This window comes from Amblyomma maculatum, chromosome 1 (assembly GCF_055883805.1).
Source record: "Amblyomma maculatum isolate TAMU_Amacu chromosome 1, ASM5588380v1, whole genome shotgun sequence".
Taxonomy (NCBI): domain Eukaryota; kingdom Metazoa; phylum Arthropoda; class Arachnida; order Ixodida; family Ixodidae; genus Amblyomma; species Amblyomma maculatum.
This window is the reverse complement of record NC_139344.1, coordinates 343,593,602-343,616,107: the sequence shown is the minus strand read 5'-3', so window position 1 is coordinate 343,616,107 and position 22,506 is coordinate 343,593,602. Positions and strand designations below refer to the sequence as shown.

Here is a 22,506-nt window from a genome sequence, read left to right as displayed (position 1 = left end):
AGGCTCAGTAATTATGCCGCTTTCTTCCCTACACGATACGAGGTTCAAAACATGCCGGGAGACCAATCACTGCCGTACCGCCCTTCCCACTGCACATGATCGAGACTTGCGCCTCCAAATCGGTGTGAGGCCATCACCTCTTGCAATGCAAAATATCGGCAGGAATAGCTCAGTTTGCAGTGCACAGAGTATCGATACATGGAACATCGACAGAATTTTTTATAGTAATGCCTGACTGTAAGTAAAGACGTAAGCAGGATTTTTCATAGCACTCGACCTTTAGCCGGAGGGGTAAATGATGAGACATTTCACGCCGATAGCGGTTTTCACAGGCTATAGCTTGCGTTGAAATGCTGCCGCATAGCCACATGAGTGATAAATGTAGAACTGTATAGGTCCGCAAACATCACTGCAACAAAATTTTACATTTTTTGTTTAGCCGCACACTGCTCTAGCCCAGTACACAAGCGTTCTCATATATGTCCATGCACAGTTCCTAACAGGGGCTTAAGTATGCATATTTTACGATCGTACAGGGGTTGGAAAAACAGTGTCTGATTAAATGTTTCATACTAATACAGCATTAACCCAATTTTAGAGTTTCTTTATTGATTTTCAGTGGCCGCATGAGGGAAAGGAAAGGGTGACATTAGAGGTTACATACTATAAACTTCTTCTAAAATTACCACCAAGTTAGGTTTGTGGAAAGTTTGCGTCAAGTATTCGAGTAGCGCATCTATACCATATAGCCCAGCAACTTGGTTGTCAGAGAAAAGTCCGGCGAACACAACACGATGTAATAAAGTGGTGACTATATAACATGTACGCGGCTGCGTTTCACAAATGCGGTAGGTAGTGTCCTAATAATTATATTGTTACCTGGCACTGACATTCGGTCGATGACATACAACACACTGGCCTCGGCGACGGCACGTATATAATTGAGCGCAATGACCGTGGTCATGGTAATGAAGGCTCAAAGTCTAACCAACACAGTGACTCCTTAGCATGGCGTGGGGTGTGCTATATGGTGAGGTAACGGACAACGAAATCATACAGCTGCTCACCTGAGCATCTTGAATCTGTTCCGGTGGAAGTATCTCGTCCATGTGAGCCGCCAGCTCCACTGCTCCGGGAAACGCGAGGTTGCTGCATATTAGGCCCAGCAGAGCCGCTGTCGTTGCGAATGCGCCCGCCTGCACGAGAGAAACGCGTCCGATAACGTATTGCTTGGCCAAACGAACATGTTATCCTGACTTAATGGACGAACGAGTTTGTTTCTGATAACGATTTGAATAAAATGAAAACACTAGTTAGACGTCCTCCGATCCACACCATTAAATAGGCAAGGGATGGGTAGATAATAAAAGAAGCACTAATGCTGTTTACACATACAGTCGTTCACTGCATACAGTTTGTGGTAATATAGCTCGTAGCGCTATAGGGCCAAATCGGCAAGTGGTTTGCGAGACCGCTGGTCGTTCCGAAAGAAGGAATTTCTTCAGCACATGCATGAGGCTTGATTGCCCCCTTCACAAGACCACTTATAGTCACCTCTCCCCGGAATTTCTTTCAAGACCAGTGCCATTTCGCTTGACAAAGCATAATTACCAGAGCAAGAAAGAACCTTTAAAAAAATTGTGTACTGCTATTATTTCTAAGAATACACATGCGCCTAAATCATGTCCGGGAAGAGACGCGGTAGATACACTACTGGAGCGCTCAGCTTGGCCCTTGAAATAGCCCCCCCCCCCCCTCTCTCATTTGTGTCAACACAAACCAGTCAGAAACTACACAATGAAAAGAGTGAGGGGAGTGTACAGGGCAGTACTTTACCTGATAATGCTGCGGAATTACAAGGTACTCTATAATAGAGTAAAATTCAGAAGTAAACTGATTTTTGCTCGATAGATGTAAGTGAACAAAACAAAAGTAAGCTGTTAAAATCGGCCGCCTATACTAACGTTCATCCACTAAGAAGCTCCGTTTACCATGACCTACTTATGATGCCTCAAGCATTCTGCAAGCGTCGCCCGTAAACAGCATTTTTATTTTTTTCATCGGCGAGCATGCCGCACGGTCTTGGCACGGTCGACAAGATTATCTTTTAACCATTGACAGGCCTTAAAGTTGACTACGGCCACACGGTTGACGCCCGTAAATCTGCGCATGCTCCCTCTGCAGCGCAATTCAATTAGCCACCGCCTTGCCTTTCCTGCGCCTGACGGGCGAACAACCCAACGAGCTTCGAACGGTGACCAAAGTGGGGCGGCGCGCACGACCTTCACTCGGAAGAAGGCCGTAAAACAGGAGCGCACAATGCAAGCACGTCAGCCGACGGTGTCTGTGAACTAATGCGCCTCGCTCAAACGCCTCCACGACTTCCGGCTCACCCACGTCGCGACGCTTCTCCACAGTGCACCATTTTCACACCGGCAAGGTCCCCTTCTTTTCCTGTCACCCACGTACACGCCCTGTTCTGGGTGGACAGCAAAGCGAATGCGCTCGTCTAAATGCGTTCCTCACCGCAAATACGGGAGAAAGCCTCCGAGTGTGAGGCGTAGTTTCGAAATCGCGGTGAAGGCGCCAACGCTAGGACCCCTGTTAGTTGCTCGAGTATTTTCAAGGCCTTGTAGCTTTGCGCTACTTAAGAAATGTGGGTACGAATCAGAGGCAAAACAACTGAGGATACTGATGCGCGAATGAGAATCTCGACATTGCCCCTTGCCCTCAACCTCGATTTTGCTGTTTGTTTTACAGAAATAGCAAAGCAATGGTTTCATGGATGCTCTAAATACACATTGCCGTCGTAGGGGTCTACTATTCTTTGTCACCAGTTCCTCCCCAAGCTTCTACTCGCAACAGCCTGCCTATATCATCTACGCTGTAACGGGACACACCCCCTATCTTTTTTTTTCTTTTCACCTTTTCTGGCACAGCATGTGAAGGAATTTCCGATGATTACGAATTCCAGCTTCTTCTCTTTCAAGAGTTCGATGGTTATTATCACACTACTCTAAACTGTTCTGTTTTAAGCGTCATGATATATCCGATATAATGCTGTTTTTTTTTTTTGTTGTTCTTGTTTTTCTAGAGGAAACAACTTCCCCGCTGCCACTGAGTCTTCCAGTAGTGTCTTTGATAATGGCAGGTTGTGACGGTGGTATACATGCTACTGTCGATTGCCCGTCGGCCATCTATGAACACATATAAGGTGTAGGAGCTATCAGGAGGCGTTTTACTGACGTCGTGTCATTTATTTGGTGGTTCAGAGGAGTTACACGAATCATAACTGGGAGTGATTGCCCCGTTTAAAGTGCCGTACACTCTATTGGCCTGACGAAGAATTCGGGTGACTGCACCAGCCCGTAATGTTTCCTCACCGGGCCTAGATAGGCACTAGTACCCTCTCTGTTCATTATTATTTGCCGTCGCCTGCCCTCGCCTTCGTTCCTCTTGGTGCACACATGTTTCACACGGGGCACCCTCCTAGGTCTCACCAGCCGGCCAATGCGCAGTTATCGGGTGGGTCGGTCGTGTGTCTTATGCCTTCAAGTGATATTTACCAGCCTCGCAAAGGTCGTCACCGAATAACTAGGTCTCGAAACGCTATCAGTCGAACAACCCATGGCCTCCGCGTATAGTCTCGGCATAGACAGAAGAGCAAAACGAGGTTAGACCACGCAGCGACAGACAAGAGAGACAACATCGCCAGGAGGAAACAGGGACCCACGTATCGCAGCTGCCCGAAACACGAAGAACCTGCCGCAGCGTTCGCCACCGGTGAATCATCCATTTGCGCGGCTCGCACGCTGAACCCGACGCTGCGACGCGGGCGGAGGCAGCAAGCGTTCCTTCACTATGTCTGCACCCACCCCAAGACACAGCGGCGACGGCGATCGCGTGCCCCCACCACCAACCGCCGCCACCATGCATGCTTTCTCTGCCGAGACAACGGCACTGAGACCTTTCGTTTTTTTGTCTCACCGTTGTCTTTGCTCCCAGTTACCGAAACCTCGCCCGCTTTCCCACCCGTCCTATGCATGCTAATGCCGTCTGCTCCTAAAGACGCTCTGCTGTACCCGCCCGCCCTCAGTCGCCATCCAACATCTCTGCGCTCCGTACCTGTCTTCCCCTCGCTTGTCTGGAGGATGACATATGCAACAGACCTTCGACTGCGTTGGCTGCTCACTGCGTACGCGGCGGGATGCAAACGCGAACGCATGCACGCGCGCACAGACATCCAGAGACTCGGTGTTTACGAGCGTCATCGCGCTGCCATTGGCTTTTCGCTTTGCGCGCCAAATTTATGCGGAGACCTGTCAGCTCGACTACACATTGTGAAGCGGTTAGAATAATCCGACGTTATAGCATCCAGCGCGTTGAGGACGTGCGATTGTGCGCGCCCTGCAGGTGGAAAGGTGGTGCGAAGCGTCCCGGTCGAGAACGTTCTCCATTGCAATAAACGAATGGCCGGTCGTTCGCATTCTCTAAGAAAGGGTAGAAGCCCTCGCCATGCTGAACTAGCGATTAACGAGAAGAGTGGAAATGAGTGAAGGTTTAGCCCGTACAGAGGTAGAGTGAAGTTTGCGGCATGCGTGTTCGCGATAAAAAAATATTGTATGCGATTCAAGAAAGGAGGTCAACAAAAAGCATTAAAGCATAAGGGAACAAGCATGCTACATCTTCCAGAAGGGCGTCAACTGAGGAGTGAGGCAACATTCTTTTTTTTTCTTTCGACAATCTGCATCCCGCGGCCTTTTGTCGTTGACTGTACTTCAACTTGGTCCTGCCTTGTGTTGTTCTTGACGTTGTGTAGCGGATCATTTTGAAGATCACATTTTTTCTCTTCGAGCTGTCCTTCTTGGTGTAAACAAAGCTGCCATTTTGTGATTTCCGCGCATTAACGAAAGGTAGTTCAGCCGAAGCCTTCAGATAAAATAGCGATCTATTGGGTCGAACCTTACTAATCAGGCCCATATACATTTTGCCAAGTCTAGTAATGAAAAGTCTTCACGCCTTATACGAAATCTTTGAAATCCATAAACGACATATCCTGAGAATGTTTGATAATAGCTTTTTTTATTTTCTTACATTTACTTAGTGCCGCAGAATAAAACATAGGACTGAAAGTAATGCGACCTGGTACGGCAAGATGAAACAGCATACGTACGCAGAGCATTTTCATGATCGTGAACTTGGTTAGGAATGTGTTAAGAGAGAGCGTGATTTTAGGCCAGATGGTTGGTGGGACATCATTAGAAATAAAACCGCAGAAACGACAGATGTTTTCTCCTTGCCTCTCTCCTGTCGTTTGTCCAGTTTTGTTCTTTAAAACATCGGTTAGGAAACTTGAGCGTGAATGAAAAGTACTCAGAGCGACCAACAGGAGACTATGCTCTGGCTCTGGGACAAGCTCTGGGACTACGCTCTGGCTCTGGGACCCTAAAAAGGGCTGTAAGAGGGTGATGCGCATTCGACTGGCAAAATGTAATCCACGAAGGCCGCGTGGTACTCTGCGATGGCCGTATGTACGATTCAACTGCGTTGAATCTGAAGCGAGCTTCTCACTTATCTCAGGCGGGCCACTTGATTGTGAAAGGCGTGCTGATAAATTGCTCGCACAATCACCTCAACGTCGATTGGAGAAAGCGAAATCAACTGACTGCACAAACCTTCATGTCTGTCCCTGATGCCGTCACGCAGAGGTGGAAAAAGCCGATCGTGAATCCTGCTCGTGTACGGAGGACGTTGCAGAGCACGCGCAGAACCCACCGCACACCCGTCTAACGAAGCAACCAAGTGAAGAGACCCCAGTGAAAGACGGTCCCGGCCCTTTTATATAAGGGGTCGCAGCCACCATGGGTCCGAAGCTGGGGTAAGGCACTGGACATGTGCGAGGAGGGGAGTGGAACGAACGCTTCCTCCATTCATGTGGACGGTGGACCCCGGGGTTGGGGAGTGAGCCAACGCCACTGCCTCCTGGTTAGCGCCGCTCAAAAGGTGCCCGGCGTCGCAATGCGGGCGCTGCGGTCTAATGAGTCGGTAAAGGCGGCCCCATTGCGTCAAGGGAGCGCACTACGGCCCTACGGCGCAGCGAAGTCGCCCCTAACGAGACCGGCGAGGCGCCACAAAGGGGAAGGTCAGGAGACACCGCGCGTCTGTCGCCGTCGTTGAAGTCACCCCCCCCTCGCAGTTCGCAGGTGTCCTCCCCGCCAAGCTATGCGGTCAGCGCATCCGAATCCCCCTCCCTGCACATACACGAAGTGCGTTTTCTCTCGCCTTCCAGGGCTCGCATGGTGTCGAAAGCTCGGTGATGGCGTGAAGAGGACCTCTGACACCTCTTGTGCTCGGCCATATCGACCACGCTCATATCCCCTTCATCTGGCGCGGCTGTTCAAGAAACGACGAGAGAGGAATTGTTACGGCGGATCTCGTTGGCTGTGCCTAGTTTCCGATATCACAGAGAGCTTTTCTATAAGCGACTTCCAGATTATTTCTCTTTCCTTTTTCCACTTTATTCGTTCTCTCTTCGCAGTTTCCAAACAAATAAGTGTAGGAAAGGAAAGAATCGTTTTTTTTTAAATGCCCCACTGAATTGGCTCAGTGATTAGGCCGCTCTACTGCTGAAGCAAGGACGCGGGGTGGAATCTCGGCCACGGCGCCGCTTTTCAATGGAAGCGAAAAGCTAGGTGCCCGTGCGTGCTGTGCGAAATCGGTGCAGATTAAAGGACCCCGGGTGGTTGAAATTCCTAGAGCCCTCCACTACGGCGTCTCTCATAGCCTGAGTCGCTCTGGAACGTTGAAGTTCATAAACCAAACCATTTCGATAAACCTTTTGATACGCAGAGAAAAAAAAAAATGGGGGGAGTAGGCTCTACTTTTTTGGTTATAGCTACAGCTGATAAACGATTTGATGTTAATATTCATAATGGAGTCAGAACACGAAGTAAGATTTGCCGCATGACCGTCAAATTTTACGTATACAAAATTCCACTTTTGTTATCGATGACGGCAGCGAGTATGCTAGACCCACACCTTCCAACATGCGACGGGTGTCAGCTACGTTTTAGCCGGAGCCACCGATATTAAACATCATGGTAGCGCTCGCTGAACTTGCTTGAGTCTTAGCTTCCTCATCGTCTTAACTTTGAGGCCAAGTGTGAGCATTATGAAAACCGCCACGTTACTGGGCCACGTCGCGGCACCCATCATCCCGAACATTATGATCTCGGCAGGTCAGTATGCGGAGTCGGTGTGTGTGACCTATGTTTGGAACACTCGTCGAAGGAAATTACATTAAGCCTTATTCGAACCTTGAGCTAATTGTTCAAAAAGTATTCGATAAGTTAAGAGAATATTAGATTTATTTCCAATAGTTTTTAACGTACTATTTGGTTCTTTCGGATAATCGATTAAGAGGATATTCGATTCGCTATTGAAAATTTTCGAATATGCGCACACCTCTAACAAAAGAAAGCTCATATACCGTATATAAGCGTAATTCCCTCAAACATGATCACTACAACTAGCTTGTCTTTAACTAGCTATTTAGGTTTGAAGCTTGCGGCCCATACTCACCTGGGAATAACGAACGAAAATCGGTCTACAAAATGTGCTGCGATAAACGTAAATCTTTGATGACTCTTTCGACTTTTCAATGCATTCGTTCCACTCTGTAATGCGGACGGGTGTCATCCAATGCCAGGCTGGTAGCCCCTTGGCTCCAACAGCTACTTCATTAGATTTAAAAAATGGACGTTAAGATTCATTACCTGCTCTTTTTATTATTTTCTAGAGACAAACTTCTATATCATCGGAAACACTGTAGCTGCGCCCAACCCGTCTTCGTTTGACAGCCTGCTCCGTGGTCGAGCCTACGCTTCCAGTTGCCTCGACTAGCGTATAATAAAAACTTTAGGAGTTAATGAGCACTGACACTATCAACTTGCCCCCCCCCCCCCCCCCCCCCCCTCCCCCGAACTGAGCACAGTGACAAGGCCGGGTCAAAAACTTTACGGGCATAAGCCGACACGTTAAAAACCGGTCTCGGCCATTCAATCGACGTGGCCCTTCGAGCCTTGATGCCACAAGCTGGGATGCAGACCTGCCAAAACTGCATTGCTCTTCCTGCTCAAAAACCACTATCGAAAGCGTCCGCGGAAAAAGACAGGTGTCTCCGGAAGCCGGATCGGACGAAGGCCGAGCGAACGTGTCGTTGCCGCCAGCAGCAATGTTGGGCCCAGCGCAAGCATCGAGATCGTTCGCGACTCGCCTGTCGATGTCCCAACTGTCGACGCGTCGTCTGGCACGGTTCGTTTCCAGTCTATGAAGCGCGGCCTTTTTAACGCCTATCGATGGCCGCGTAATCATAAATGCGCGCGGGCTCTCCCCCTTTTTTCTTTCTCTCTCCCTTCTCTTTATTTCATTTTTCTTCTTCCCTGTTTTCTTTCCTTCTTCCTTCCTTCCGTTCTTTCTTCCTTTCTTTCTTTCTTTCTTCCTCTTCCATTCTTTTGTTCCTCCTTCAATTTTGTAAACTTATGTAAAGCGCAACAGAGACACCACAATCAGACAAGAGAGACAGGACAGGGCGCTTGTGGTGTCTCTGTTGTTAACCAACTAGCCCCGCAACGCATTTTACCAGATGGTTGGTTGGTTTGTGCGGTTTAACGCCCCAAGGCGACTCAGGCTATGAGAGACGCCGTAGTGGAGGACTCCGGAAATTTCGACCACCTGGGGTTCTTTAACGTGCACTGACATCGCACAGCACACGGGCGCCTTGCTTTTCGCCTCCATCGAAAAGCTGCCGCCGAAGCCGGGATTCGATCCCGCATCCTTGGGAACAGTAGTCGGGCGCCGTAACCACTGCGCCACCCCCAGCGGAGGCATTTTACTGGAATTGGAATTCCTCCTTCAAATGTCTCCTTTCTTTCTTTCTTTCTTTCTTTCTTTCTTTCTTTCTTTCTTTCTTTCTTTCTTTCTTTCTTTCTTTCTTTCTTTCTTTCTTTCTTTCTTTCTTTCTTTCTTTCTTTCTTTCTTTATAGAATTGTACAATAAGCGTGCTAACCGCGTTTCGATGAAGGCGAAACGAAGAGGCGTCGTGTGCTGTGCGATGTCAGCGCACGTTAAAGATCCCCAGGTGGTCGAAATTACTCCGTGGCCCTCCACTACGGCTCCTCTTTCTCTCTTTCCACTTTCACTCCCATCTTCCTCCCTTCCCTTACGGCGCGGTTGCGGTGTCCACAGAAATTCGCCCGACTACTGTGCCGGAGTACCCGGGTTCGAATCCGACCTCGGCGGCTGCGTTTCGATGGAGGCGAAACGAAGAGGCGTCCGTGTGCTGTGCGATGTCAGCGCACGTTAAAGATCCCCAGGTGGTCGAAATTACTCCGTAGCCCTTCACTACGGCTCCTCTTTCTCTCCACTTTCACTCTCACCTTCCTCTTTTACCTTACGCGTCGCGGTTGCGGTGTCCACAGAAAACAAGTGAGACAGTTACCGCGTCTTTCCCTTCCTATAAATAAATCAGTCCACAGAAATCAAGTGAGACAGTTACCGCGCCTTTCCTTTCCTATAAATAAATCAGTTTTTTTTAAGCGTGCTAACCGGATTGAATTGAGCCTGTAGAGCTCCAGCAAGAGAGAGCAGAGGCACTAATGCACGGCTATTAAAATGTTTCAGGCCCGCCGGGGTGGTGCAGTGGTAGACGCCCGACTACTGTGCCGGAGTACCCGGGTTCGAACCCGACTTCGGCGGCTGCGTTTCGATGGAGGTGAAACGAAGAGGTGTCCGTGTGCTGTGCGATGTCAGCGCACGTTAAAGATCCCCAGGTGGTCCAAATTACTCCGTAGCCCTCCACTACGGCTCCTATTTCACTCTATACACTTTCTCTCCCACCTCCCTCCCTTCCCTAACGGCGCGGTTCAGGTGTCCACAGCTACAAGTATGACAGATACTGCGCCTTTCCCTTCCTGTGAACCAATCAACCAAGCCAATCAAGACATATTATTTCTATTAGACTCATGGAACGAAATCCCGTGCGCGAGATCTGTCATATTCCGCGAGATTGCGCGAGATTTCTTCTTGTCCTATCCAATTCTATTTGTCTTAGAATTTTGAGTGCCGCGGCAGATATCCTCCCATGGCACTCAAAATTCTAAGACAAAAAGAATTAGATAGGACAATTAATCTGATTTGGCCCCGCCGGGGTGGTGCAGTGGTAAGACGCCCGACTACTGTGCCGGAGTTCCCGGGATCGAATCCCGGCCTCGGCGGCTGCGTTTCGATGGAGGCGAAACGAAGTGGCGTCCGTGTGCTGTGCGATGTCAGCGCACGTTAAAGATCCCCAGGTGGTCGAAATTACTCCGTAGCCCTCCACTACGGCCCCCCTTTCTCTCTATCCACTTTCACTCCCACCCTCCTCCCTTCCCTTACGGCGCGGTTCAGGTGTCCACAGAGCAAGTGTGGCAGATACTGCGCCTTTCCCTTCCTATGAACCAACCAACCAACCAACCCAGCACACGAATCTGTTAGTGGCAACGAGGCTGCTCACAACCTGGCTCGAGATCTCAACTTCCGAGCAGGTCGGAATGAGCAATCTTAGGAAGGCTACAGCAGATAAGGGCGTCTGCTGTCGTATTAGGTGACGCAGTATTATAGAAGGCAGCGTTTGAAACTACCCCCACCAGACAAGACTCTAGATGGGAAACGACGGCATGGAGGCGTCAGCAAGCAGATGTTTATCCAAATCCGGTGTTAAATAAATATATATATTCCCAGATTTTGAAGATGAGAGCTGCAGGATTTGCGGGCAGAGGGGCACCCTGAACCGTATAATATGGGAGTGTTTCGATTCCCCAGGCAGGGCAAATAACATTGATAGATGAGAGGCCTCGGAGGCTTTGCTGGAAAGCCCAACCCCGGAACAGCAGCTAGCGATCCGACTGGCTGAAGAGGCCGCCGACATCCAGGGGATTTTGGCCAGCATCTGAAGCGGATTCTCATCTGCCCCAAGGCGCCTCTCCTCTACAACTAAGGCTCACTTTAATAAAGTTTGTCACCGCCACCTTCTCGTGAGGGGAGGACCTGGGATAGAAAAGAGCCTTTTCTGTCGGACAATAAAGTTGAATTACTCACTCACTCACTCACTCACTCATAGCGTTCCTGGCATCTCCAATCCCACACTTTAACGCACGCCAAGGAGCGCCACGCGACAGCAGCGATGATGTATCGTCCAAATACACTTGCCGGAGAGTGTGACGGATACTGCGCCTTTCCTTCCCTGTAAACCAATTATAATTATATGTAGCACTGCAATGAACGCCGATAACAATCAAACAGTGCGAGGCAAATGATAGGAGAGGAAGGGTAGGCTTTCGCATTCTCCTCTTAAGAGACATCGAAGAGACCGTCTAATTTCTCTTTCCACTTTCACTACCACATTCCTCCCTTCCCTTACGGCGCGCCCCGCCGTGGGGGTGCAGTGGTAAGACGCCCGACTACTGTGCTGAAGTACCCGGGTTCGAACGCGACCTCGGTGGCTGCGTTTCGATGGAGGCGAAACGAAGAGGCGTCCGTGTGCTGTGCGATGTCAACGCACGTTAAAGATCCCCAGGTGGTAGAAATTACTCCGTAGTCCTCCACTACGACTCCTCTTTCTCCCTTTCCACTTTCACTCCCACAATCCTCTCTTCCCTTACGGCGCGGTTGAGGTGTCCGCAGAAAACAAGTGAGACAGTTGCGCGCTTTTCCCTTCCTATAAATCATCAGCTTTCCCCCCCTTACGGTGCGGTTCAGCTGTCCACAAAAACAAGTGTGACATATAGTACGCCTTTCCCTTCCTGTGAATAATAATAATAATAATAATAATAATAATAATAATAATAATAATAATAATATAATTGATTCGCAGGAAAGGAAATGTTGAACAGAGCATAATAACATACGGATAACAGCAAAAGACGCTTTTCAGGTGTAACATATGCCTAACCAACGCACCCATACGCAGCCATTATTCAGGAAAGGAAAGGCGCAGTATCTGCCACACACGTTCGTGGGCACGGTTCTTGCACCGTGTTGATTGATTAATAGGAAGGGAAAGGCGCGGTAACTGTCTCACTTGCTTTCTGTGGACACCTCAACCGCGCCGTAAGGGAAGGGAGGAAGGTGGGAGTGAAAGTAGAAAGAGAAGCCGTAGTGGAGGGTTGCGGAGTAATTTCAACCACCTGGGGATCTTTAACGTGCGCTGACATCGCACAGCACACGAACGCCTCTTCGCTTTGCCTCCATCGAAACGCAGCCGCCGAGGTCGGGTTCGAACTCGGGTATTGCACCATGTTCGTGGGACACCTGAACCGCGCCGCAAAAGAAGGAAGGGAGGTGGGAGTGAACGTGGAAAGATAGAAGGAGGGCTACGGAGGGCTACGTGGAGGGCTACGTAGTAATTTCGACCACCATGGGATCTTTAACGTGTCAATTTTAAAAAATTGCGAGGGACTTTAGCGACTAAAGTAGCGAAAGGCGGAAGCCTCAGGCCCCGCCGGGGTGGTGCAGTGGTAAGACGCCCGACTACTGTGCCGGAGTTCCCGGGATCGGATCCCGGCCTCGGCGGCTGCGTTTCGATGGAGGTAGGGTGCCTCGATGCACCCTAATGGAGGCGAAACGAAGCGGCGTCCGTGTGCTGTGCGATGTCAGCGCACGTTAAAGATCCCCAGGTGGTCGAAATTACTCCGTAGCCCTCCACTACGGCCCCCTTTCTCTCTATCCACTTTCACCCACACCTTCATCCCTTCCCTTACGGCGCGGTTCAGGTGTCCACAGAGCAAGTGTGACAGATACTGCGCCTTTCCCTTCCTATGAACCAACCAACCAACCTCAGCGTCGCATTCTGCTATACAACTGTCACTAAGTAGCAATTACATTAATTAACTAACTAGCCAACAATTATGTTGATTAACTAATTCTTAATTCGTTAAATAAGAAACGAACTAATTAGTCGTAAAATTAATTCGTCCGTAATTAGTGTCTGATCATTGATTGGCATATGGCCATATAAGGCACGCATTCGCGCATACTGTAGTGGTGCTCTGGGATTGGTCGAGACCTCTATGACGTCATCCCGCCTTGGCCAATCAGAGCCGCCGCAATAGCGGGACACACTTTGTCTACGACAGTATGAGCCATTAAAGACTTTCGCCTTAAAAATGCGAAAGCCTGAGCGCTGCTACTGCACACGGCACATCGCGCGCCACATGTCGAACACAGCCAGCGTTCAGTTGAACGCAACAAAGTTCAACTGTTTTTGTTTTTTTTTTTCGATTGCTAATCTTTTTCGTAAACATAACAGCCATGTGTGCTGTAATAAACAGCATTGTATGAGTGGTTGTAAATAAAGCAGCTATGACTGTTTTGAAACTGGGAAAGAGTATTAATCCTTACTTCTGGTACAATTTAGTAGGTTATTCAGCATGACGTCAATTCATATTTTCTTCCTCGTTTAACATTTCAACATTTTATTTGTAACACGCGCTATGTTGTACGGGGGAGCAGATTAGAAATGCTTGTCGTTCTTTATTAGAACCCCCCCCCCCCCAACCTCTATTGTTGCCCCCTCTCTGGGGAATCATGTATTCGAGTTTATTATATTGTAAGTACCCTATAGTGTTTTGTATAGTGCTATTGGTCTGTAAGCATATGTATATATGTACACAATAAATTCTCTTTGTCCTAGGAATTACTTTCCTTTCTTTATTAATCATGTGTATTTCCTGTTTTGGTCATTTGTCGCAGCTCATGTGAATGTCTAATGTCCAATAAACTTTTTCTTAACACATTCTGTCCTGTATGAAAGCCATGACGCTAATTTTTCAACACAACACACTCATTGACATTCCACTTTGTATGCGTCATCACGAGCAGCTTATTTTTTCCGTTGTAAATAATTATTTGTGATGTAATTTTCAATTCACATATTAATCCTGCTGTGCGGTCATTGAACATTAAGGTGGTATATGAATTACAGCACACACATTGACATTCCAAACTGCACATGTCGTCATGAGCAGCTTACTTTTCCCGTTTTTAAATGGTGATTTGTGATGTATAGACCTCCTTCGTTCTTGCTACGTCACGAAAATACCGTGACTCTGTCGTCGCAGTAGGAGACAATGCTTTTTCTAATGAAATACGCGCTTTTTTATTATATTGTTTCAAAGCGCTTAAAGGTATTCACTTCATAGCAGCCGTAGCTAGAAAATGAACAGTATACACTTTCAGTGCCTAAATTATGAAGTATTAAAAGCGAAAAAAAAAAATAAAACGTTGACTGTCCTATTACGCTAGTTCATGCACACATATTCAATTAAATTCGTATATTTATTTTTCTTTTCAAGACAAAGGGCAGCGGAGGCGAAATTCTTGCTTGTTTTCGCTTCGTAGGGGTAGAAAATGGACGGTATACACATTCAGTGCCTAAATTATGAACTATAAAAGTAAAGCAAAACGTTGGCTGTCCTACTACGCTAGTTCATGCACACATATTCAATTAAATTTGATTATTTATTTTCCTTTTCAAGGAAAAGGGCAGCGGCAGCGAAATGCTTGCTTGTTTTCACTTCATAGAGGCTGTAGCTAGAAAATGGACAGTATACACATTCAATGCCTAAATTATGAACTATAAAAGTGAGGGCGAAAAAACTTAGACTGTCTTACTACGCTAGTTCATGCTCAGAAATTCTGAATTCAATTAATTATTTTTCTTTTCAAGGAAAAAAGCAGCGGAGGAGCAGCGGAGGCGAACGGCTTGCTTGCCTTACAAAGGCCTCATACAGTACCTAGTTTCGGCAAGACAATGCCGGAAAAGTCTTCTTGCTATTTCACTTTTGTAAGCAGGCAACATTTAAAAAGTGTGACCTAAATCTATATCATAACAAGATGGCTACTGAAATGCGCACAAAATTCCTACAGCATTTGCTTTTCTACGTACAGAACAAAGTACCTCACAATCACGACAAAATCGCAAATTGAAAATACAGAGACATTCAAACAAACAACGAAATAATATACCGCTGGTGCGTTAGTTTGGTTTGTGGGGTTTAACGCCCCAAAGCGACTCAGGCTATGAGAGACGCCGTAGTGAAGGACTCCGGAAATTTCCACCAACTGGGGTTCTTTAACATCGACTGACATCGAACAGCACACGGGCGCCTTGCTTTTCGCCGCCACTGAAAAGCAGCCGCCGAGGCCGGGATTCGATCCCGTATCCTTGGGAACAGTAATCGCGCGCCGTAACCACTGCGCAACCCCAGCGGGGCTGTTAATGAAAATTGAGTATTATTGCTCATAAATATTGCCTAATATTCTCGTTGAATAGCCTTATCGCAGAACTGATCTAAATAGATAAAGATGAATGGTGAAGAACTGTACTCATTTGGCGGCGTTAAGATTTGAAATATCATTATACTACCAATTGGAAGCATTCAGTATTTGTGTACATTTTGTGCTTAGACAAGCCAATTTTTGTTAATGACCGCACTCAAAGACCTCGAACCAACTCGACAGCCCAGAGGCGGTAGTCATTTCTTTCTTACTTTTTTTTTTTCGTAGGAACGTAGTACAATTAAATGGAAGCAAGAACAGCATGCAAACAAGCCGTTAACTCACCCAGTTAAGTCACCAACTCGCCGGTCAGCGTACAGCCCTCTAATTATTTAATAATATCTCCGTGTATAGGCCACACGGTCATACAGCGTACTATGCAGGACTGCAGAAAAGAAACGTGCATGAGTAGGCGCCTGCACACAGAGCGCCTTGCCGATTGTTGAGTCGTCTGCTTGACTCGTCGTTTTGATGACGTAACGCTACCCCCTGATCGTCTGCTCGCGTCGCCAGCAAGGTTCCGGGATCGATTCATATCGCCTGCCAACTCAGCCATGTTGTATGGTCTCATGACGTCATACAACCTGCCGACCAATCATTGCCGGCCTTGTCAACTAGCAAAGACATACTCGGGATTTTTCGCTCACGCTGACAATGCCGAAGATGGATTTGGTACAGAACGGAGCCTATAACACTGCCGCGTAAAATGTTCTTGAATCAAACATGCACAGCGGAACACAGCGCAAATGAAAATATTTGTCATTTTTAGTGATTGCTTATCAAGAAATTCGATCCCAAATCCAACTAAGCACTCCATAGAGAAAAAAATAAAACTGCAAGTTAATGGAGCATTCCGCGCTTGCTACAGATTCGTCGTCACCCTTGCACACCCGAATCATTTCCTTGTCGATTGGCCGCGGCAGTTGAGGAGAGCTGCACGACGAGCAAAGGTGTAGCAGAGGGTAGCGAGACTTCGCGGCCGTACATTCTCCGATCCCTCGAGCGCACCCCCGAACGCCCTTGGGAGGCAGCGAGGAGCGGGGGACCCGCGAAGCTCCAGCGGTCCAGCCGGCGTGCCCCGAGCGCGGCAACAGCTCCGTCCTTGTTCCAATTCCGGCCGCGCACCTGCACGCTTTGCTTCCTCATCAGAGACATCTCGGAGAGAGACCAGCATCGTCGGCGCGCTTCTCCTTTTCCCCGCCCAGGCAAATTAAATGGCGAAGGTCAGCGGAGCGGAACCACCGGCCGCCGCCGGGTCCGTCAGGACGCCGCTGGCATGATTATGCGGTGCATCATTAGCGGGAGCCCGCCACGGGCGACCGATAGCCGCTGCTGCCTACGTCGCGGTGGTGGTGCCCCGTCGTCACTGCACTTGAATGCATGCCGGGTCCGATGCTCCCGTACGGATGAGCAACCTGCCGGTGGCCTCTACCGCGGGGCCTTCTGTCCTTTCGCTCTTCGTTCTTTTCTTTTGCATCTTTATACAATGAAGAATAAGAAAGCGAGTGGCCCCTAAACGCCGCGCTGGACGAATCAATCCTCCCTCCCACTATCATTCGCAGCCCTCGCGCAAACTCTTGCGTCCCCGTCTTACACAATCGGATGGCACGAGCCAAAAAATGTGCGCTCGCGCACCTTGTACAGTGGCATGCTGATTCACCGCCCTCGCAACAACGATCACAAGATGCGAACTGTTTGCGCAAGAGCAAAGCGTACTGATGCGCTCGTGCCGCCACCTAACGGCCATTGAATGTAAACAAAGGATGGACATGTTTATTGGCGGATGTTGGCGTAATAGAGCGCAGTTTAGCTTCGGATTTAATTGCGGCTGCCGTCCATTGTTTCCGGCTGCTGCTGACTGACTGGCGAGGCTTTGATGTCTTCCTTTGCGCGCAGGTGTATAAGTGGGGAAGTACGGTCACATGCCTTTACCAAAGCCTTTGGCAGGCAGAGAGTCTGCAATTGGGTAAAACTGAAACAGGAATAGGGTTAAGTGATTCTTAACGTGGTAGCGTAAGGGCCCCATTCGTCAGAAAATCCGGAGTCCTCTGCCTTGTCGACTTTGTAAGTGAAAAATCATGAGCATGTTCTGACAGGTGGTATTTGACATGTGACATGGTCGGGCACTGGTTTGTCGGCTGGTTGTATGACGTCACGTGACAAGGCCACATGACCTAGCTGCCAGAAGCTGCCAGTTCGCTTCGCTCCTAGATCCATTGAAATGGGAGGATGGGACGGGAACCGTGCCCGATACCCCTGATCTAGAATCAGACACGCAATCCGCAGGCTACGCAAGCATGCTCCTACAGCTTGGCTGAAGCTGCAGGCTTTATAAGTATATCGGGTGATTGCATACTGTGGATAGAAACTCTGCATCGTGGGAACTGCAGCTGGTATATATCTCAAACGCTTAGGCTGGCTCTCTTGAATAGTTCGACGTGCGCTGCGTAGCAAAACCGTAGTTAAACCGGACCACGGTAAACAGAGCTAAACACGGGTGAAACAGGCCAGCGCACCAAAGTCGCGTATAGTTTAGCCAGATAAATCGGTAGCCATTTTGTTTTTTGCTTGTTTTCTTTTCTTTTTTAACGAGAAGTATGTACGGGTTACTGAAGGCTCACGTGAGTGCATATTCTGCACAATGAAAAGTGACAAAATCAACTTAAAGAGCACTAGGAATTCGAATAATGGCAGGACACTTCCCAAACCCTTCCATCTTTAGTCATGTAACTGATTTCGACTGTTTATGAAGCTTGCCGCTAACACTGTACATTTTTAAGGAAGAGTGTTAATTGTGTATTTGACGCTATGCGAATTACTAGTCCTCATTACGAGGGCATAAGAGTTGACGGCAATTTTGTTGCGAGTGCGAATGAAAATATTTTGATTGTTACCTTCTATGTGCACTCCACAAAGTATATGAATTTTTTTCTAGCTGCAAAATCCTCATTATTTCCTTCACCTGTGCAGTTGGAGAGGCCATTCTAGGACGCTTCCTTGCCATCTCATATTTAATATACAACTAAACGCAGTCTATACGCAGCTCGTTAGCAAGCCTCGCACCTTCGGCTACTTCGCAAGAAACCCAGATCGCCTTCAATCGCATTATCTCTCGGGAATCAGCAATTAAAAAAAAAACATACTTAAAGCAAGGTTTTAGTATTATAACAACGCTCAACTGAACTTGTATAATTACAGCCTCGTGTATGAAGTGTCGCCGCCATTCCACAATAAATCTAATGTACCATAGCGTGAAACCTGCAAATGTCAGCCCCGGATCCCACCAGGCCTCCTAACAGGGCCATCGGATTAAGGCAAGGCGAAAGGGGTGTGAGCGTTATAGTGGAAAACACTTGTGTGTCAATTAAGTTTCGACCCACCTCCTTATAAGGTGCGGCCTTAGATTTGCATTAATGCGAGGGCCCTTGTATTAAAGTTTTCGCCGCTCTTTATCACCGCTACCTAAAGGTGACCGTTACACACACGCAACGATTTCGCAGAATTTAACGCATGAGCGGGCACTGCGGCGCTTAAGGACACGCTTAACACCAGTTGAAAATAACGGGGGGAAAAAATTGCCACCACCGTCTCATAGACGTTAAAAAGCGAGAACGTTAGCTCATGGGGTTATCTTTTTTTAACGATTACAGCATTTGAGATTACAGCATGATTTGAACCTTGACTTTGTGTACGTATGTCATTTTTTATTCATCTATTTGACATCAAATCTTAAACGCACGATAGCACCATTTTCTTCAAACACTGCAACATCACTTTCAACACGCATCGAGTAAAGCGCCATCTAGGGGGCATCGGAAGAGCCTGGATTTCGCCACTACCCAATCTATCGGAGCTATCGTCCATCGCAACATCACTTCGCATAGATCTCGTCGAGACGGGCTTAGGGTGGCCGCCATTTTGAGTGGCATAACGTGCCCTAGGGTGGGCCTAAGGGTGGCCGTCATCGCCAGAATGGCAACCCACCATATGTTGAACACTGCTTCGGACTTATAATTCAAGCCATTGGTGGTCACGTGACAGACCCTGACAAACCGACGCGAAAGCGCCAAAACGTGAGAAGTAGGAGCGTTAGATGCTTTTAAAAACAAAATAGTCGCTAAACAATCTTCTTTCCCGCATCGTGTAAGCACTACACGGTGCTTGGAATCTGAGGGGCTTACGCTAATTTCTTGTTGTTAGTATTAATAGATAGCACTTCCCCCTTCCTCCTGGATACGTTTATGATTGTAATCGCGTCCGCGTATAAAAATGCTACTGTGTGAAAAATAGTTTAGCTTGTAAGCAGAGCGAATTAAATTATAATGGCTTTCAGTTGTCTCTTGCTTATAAATAAGCATACATTAAATTCGGAAACATGCTAGTGAGAGGTCTGCCAGGTAAATTTTTCTCAGTAGCTTATGGACCGTCATAGGATATACTTGAGCTGAAACTTGAACAGCTAATCGATAAATCAGTCTCAGTTCATATTACCAAAGGGGCGCAAAAGCAAGCCATGGGTGAATCGGTAAACTAATATTTTGATTAATAAAAGATGTCGTCTCTTCGACACGTACAGAAAATACCGAGAACCGAAAATATTTGAAAGGGTACGAAGGCTTGGTGCAGATATAGAAGTAAAAAAACAAGCCTACGAAAGAAAGGTATACCAGATGCGCTAGGTCCTGAACTGCAGAGGAACTGTGGAAAGCTCTTATATCAATGATCGATAGCCGTGAGTCGTTTGACATTCCGACATTAAATAATGACTCTGAACATGTAACTAATTAAAGCAACTCATGATGTTTCAGTCAGCATTTCAAATCGGCTTTCTCGGCAATTCGGTTTGGTTTGGCTTATGGAGCTTAACATCCAACAGCGACTCAAGCTAAAAGAAACGCCGTAGTAGATGGTTCCGGAAATTTTGATTCCTGGGGTTCTTTAACTTGCACGGGCATCGCACAGCACACGAGTGCCTTGATTTTAGCCTCCATCGAAAAGTGGCTGTCGTAGCCGTCAGCAAATTTGCATCATGAACTTGCAGATATAGGGGACCACGTGCGAAGAGTTATGTCAGACTTGAATATTACGTCCAACGATGTCTTAAACTTCCTAATAGCATAAAGGTCTCGCCGTCAATGCACCCGATGACGTTCCTTGCCTTGTCACATAAGGCTTTGCTGAAATAATTGCTCAATACTTTGTTATACTATACTCTAAGTTGGTGGAAACAAGAATAATACAAAACTCAGAATAGAGAAACTTTAAAATGTGTCTCTTCATAGCACTGGACCCAAAAATATGATTGCTAATTACAGACCAATTTCGCTTGCAAGTGCAAGTTGCAAATTAAGCTATTGAGCACGTAATAGCGCAGTGATGAAGCATTTAGAATAAAATCAAATCTTGGCAAGCTCAATGGTTTCAGAGCAGTTTTCTCGTCTATCCGCCAGCTCTCAGAATTTAGTAATTATTTGATCTCGTCATTCGACCTACGTGTACAAATGGACTGCATTCTCTTAGATGTCAGAAAGGCCTTTGATTTGGTATCACATGTCTTGCTCACGTATAAACCATCTCTACTTAACGAGCCTACTAATCTTGTTAACTATATTCATTGTTATCGACAAGGACGTCAATGATGCGTACTGATTAATGGGTCCTAGCCTGATTAAGGTGCTGTCTTTTCGGGGGTACTGCAGGGATCCATTTTAGGGACTCTGTTGTTCCTGGTGTATATTAACGGTACTGTGAAAATTATATCATGTAAAACATACGTTTATACGCATATGACTATTTTATATACTATAATGTAATGTTTTCAGCCGATTCCAGTCATTTGAAGCGCGATTTAATTTTATTCCACAATAGAAGAGGTGTTTAGGGGGAGGGGAAGGGGGTGGAAGCTGTTTTTAAATGCATGAGATTATTTCCCTTACACGCAAACACCTTTTTTGGCACCCTTCAACTGTGAAAAGAAAAATGCTGCTCGCTTGGTATTTCGATATTATAGCACATACAATATGTGACTCACACTGCAATTAATACTGAAATGAGCTCTCTCGTTTACACATCAAAATAACTTTAGAAAGAGGTGCCTTATGAAATTTACCATGCGAAAATAAAAACAACAAATAACTTTATTTGCTTTCATCCTATTTCAAGTCGATCAGACTTGATCGTGGATAAACAATTTGGGAAATTAAATGCAGAACTAACACTTAACAAGACTTTTTTTCCCCTTCGCCATCCATGACTGGAATCGCCTGCATCGTCAAATTGCCAAGTGTCAGAAGCAATGTTCTGTACTCTCTTATCTGATTGTAAACGCGTGCCGTTGTCCTGTATAGTGCTCGCTTAGTTATGACCTGTATTTTTTCTTTTCTTTTTCTTCTTTATATCGTTATGTTGTTTCATGACCAATTCCTTTCTCCTTGTGTCCTCTTTCCCTTCCCCGTGAACCCTCCGGCATTAATGTCTTCAGCAGCTTCAGCTATGTAAAATAAGCGGATAAAAGAAACACGACAGTCAGTACCACCGCTGATGATCGTCTCGGAATGCAGAGAGCATGGCATGTTGTTCATGCATGAGAATACTAACATGTCAATAAAATCTCTGGCATTCAATGTAGACCAGAAAATATCTCTAAAGGTACATGGTTGACGTACTCCGGAGGAACGTCTTTAAGTTAAAAAATATCAGGGAAGCCTCCTGAACATAAGAAAGGCATGGCAAAAAAAAATGAATAAAAAAATTAATGAAATTCCTGACATCCGTATTCCAGCCATGGACATTAGAACCGGCCGGGGTGGAATTAAAAATATATATTGAACTGACTTGCGCCAACACAGAACTGAGCAACAGGCTGAGCATTATCGTAACTATCGATATCGCAAATTAAGCGCCTTAGGTTACGTCTGCTCATGAGCCGTTTCCAGCAAAAAACTTTTGGCGAGCGCAGCTTATATTATCTAATTCCTGAGCAGCTAATTTTGCGGTCTCGCATCATCGATTGAGCCTTGAAGTGCCTGTGAGGTATTTTTGTACGCTTCTGTGACCTTCGCGGTAGCGATTTGTCCATACGTTCAACCATTTGAAGCAACAATGCCGATGGCACTGAGCCAGAGGTTAACG

The 22,506-nt window shown here is 47.0% G+C and overlaps 1 protein-coding gene across 1 annotated transcript in view; it reads right to left on the bottom strand.

The window, feature by feature from the left end:
* The window catches only part of LOC146207635 (uncharacterized), a 33,920-nt gene extending 29,988 nt beyond the window's left edge, over positions 1-3,932 (bottom strand). Inside the window, exons 1-2 of the mRNA XM_084577089.1 lie at positions 3,876-3,932; positions 1,068-1,196 (exon numbers count right to left, since the gene is read on the bottom strand). Coding sequence (XP_084433215.1) covers positions 1,068-1,196; positions 3,876-3,932 — 186 coding nt within the window. The remainder of the gene's footprint in view (positions 1-1,067; positions 1,197-3,875) is intronic.
* Positions 3,933-22,506: the final 18,574 nt, after the last annotated feature.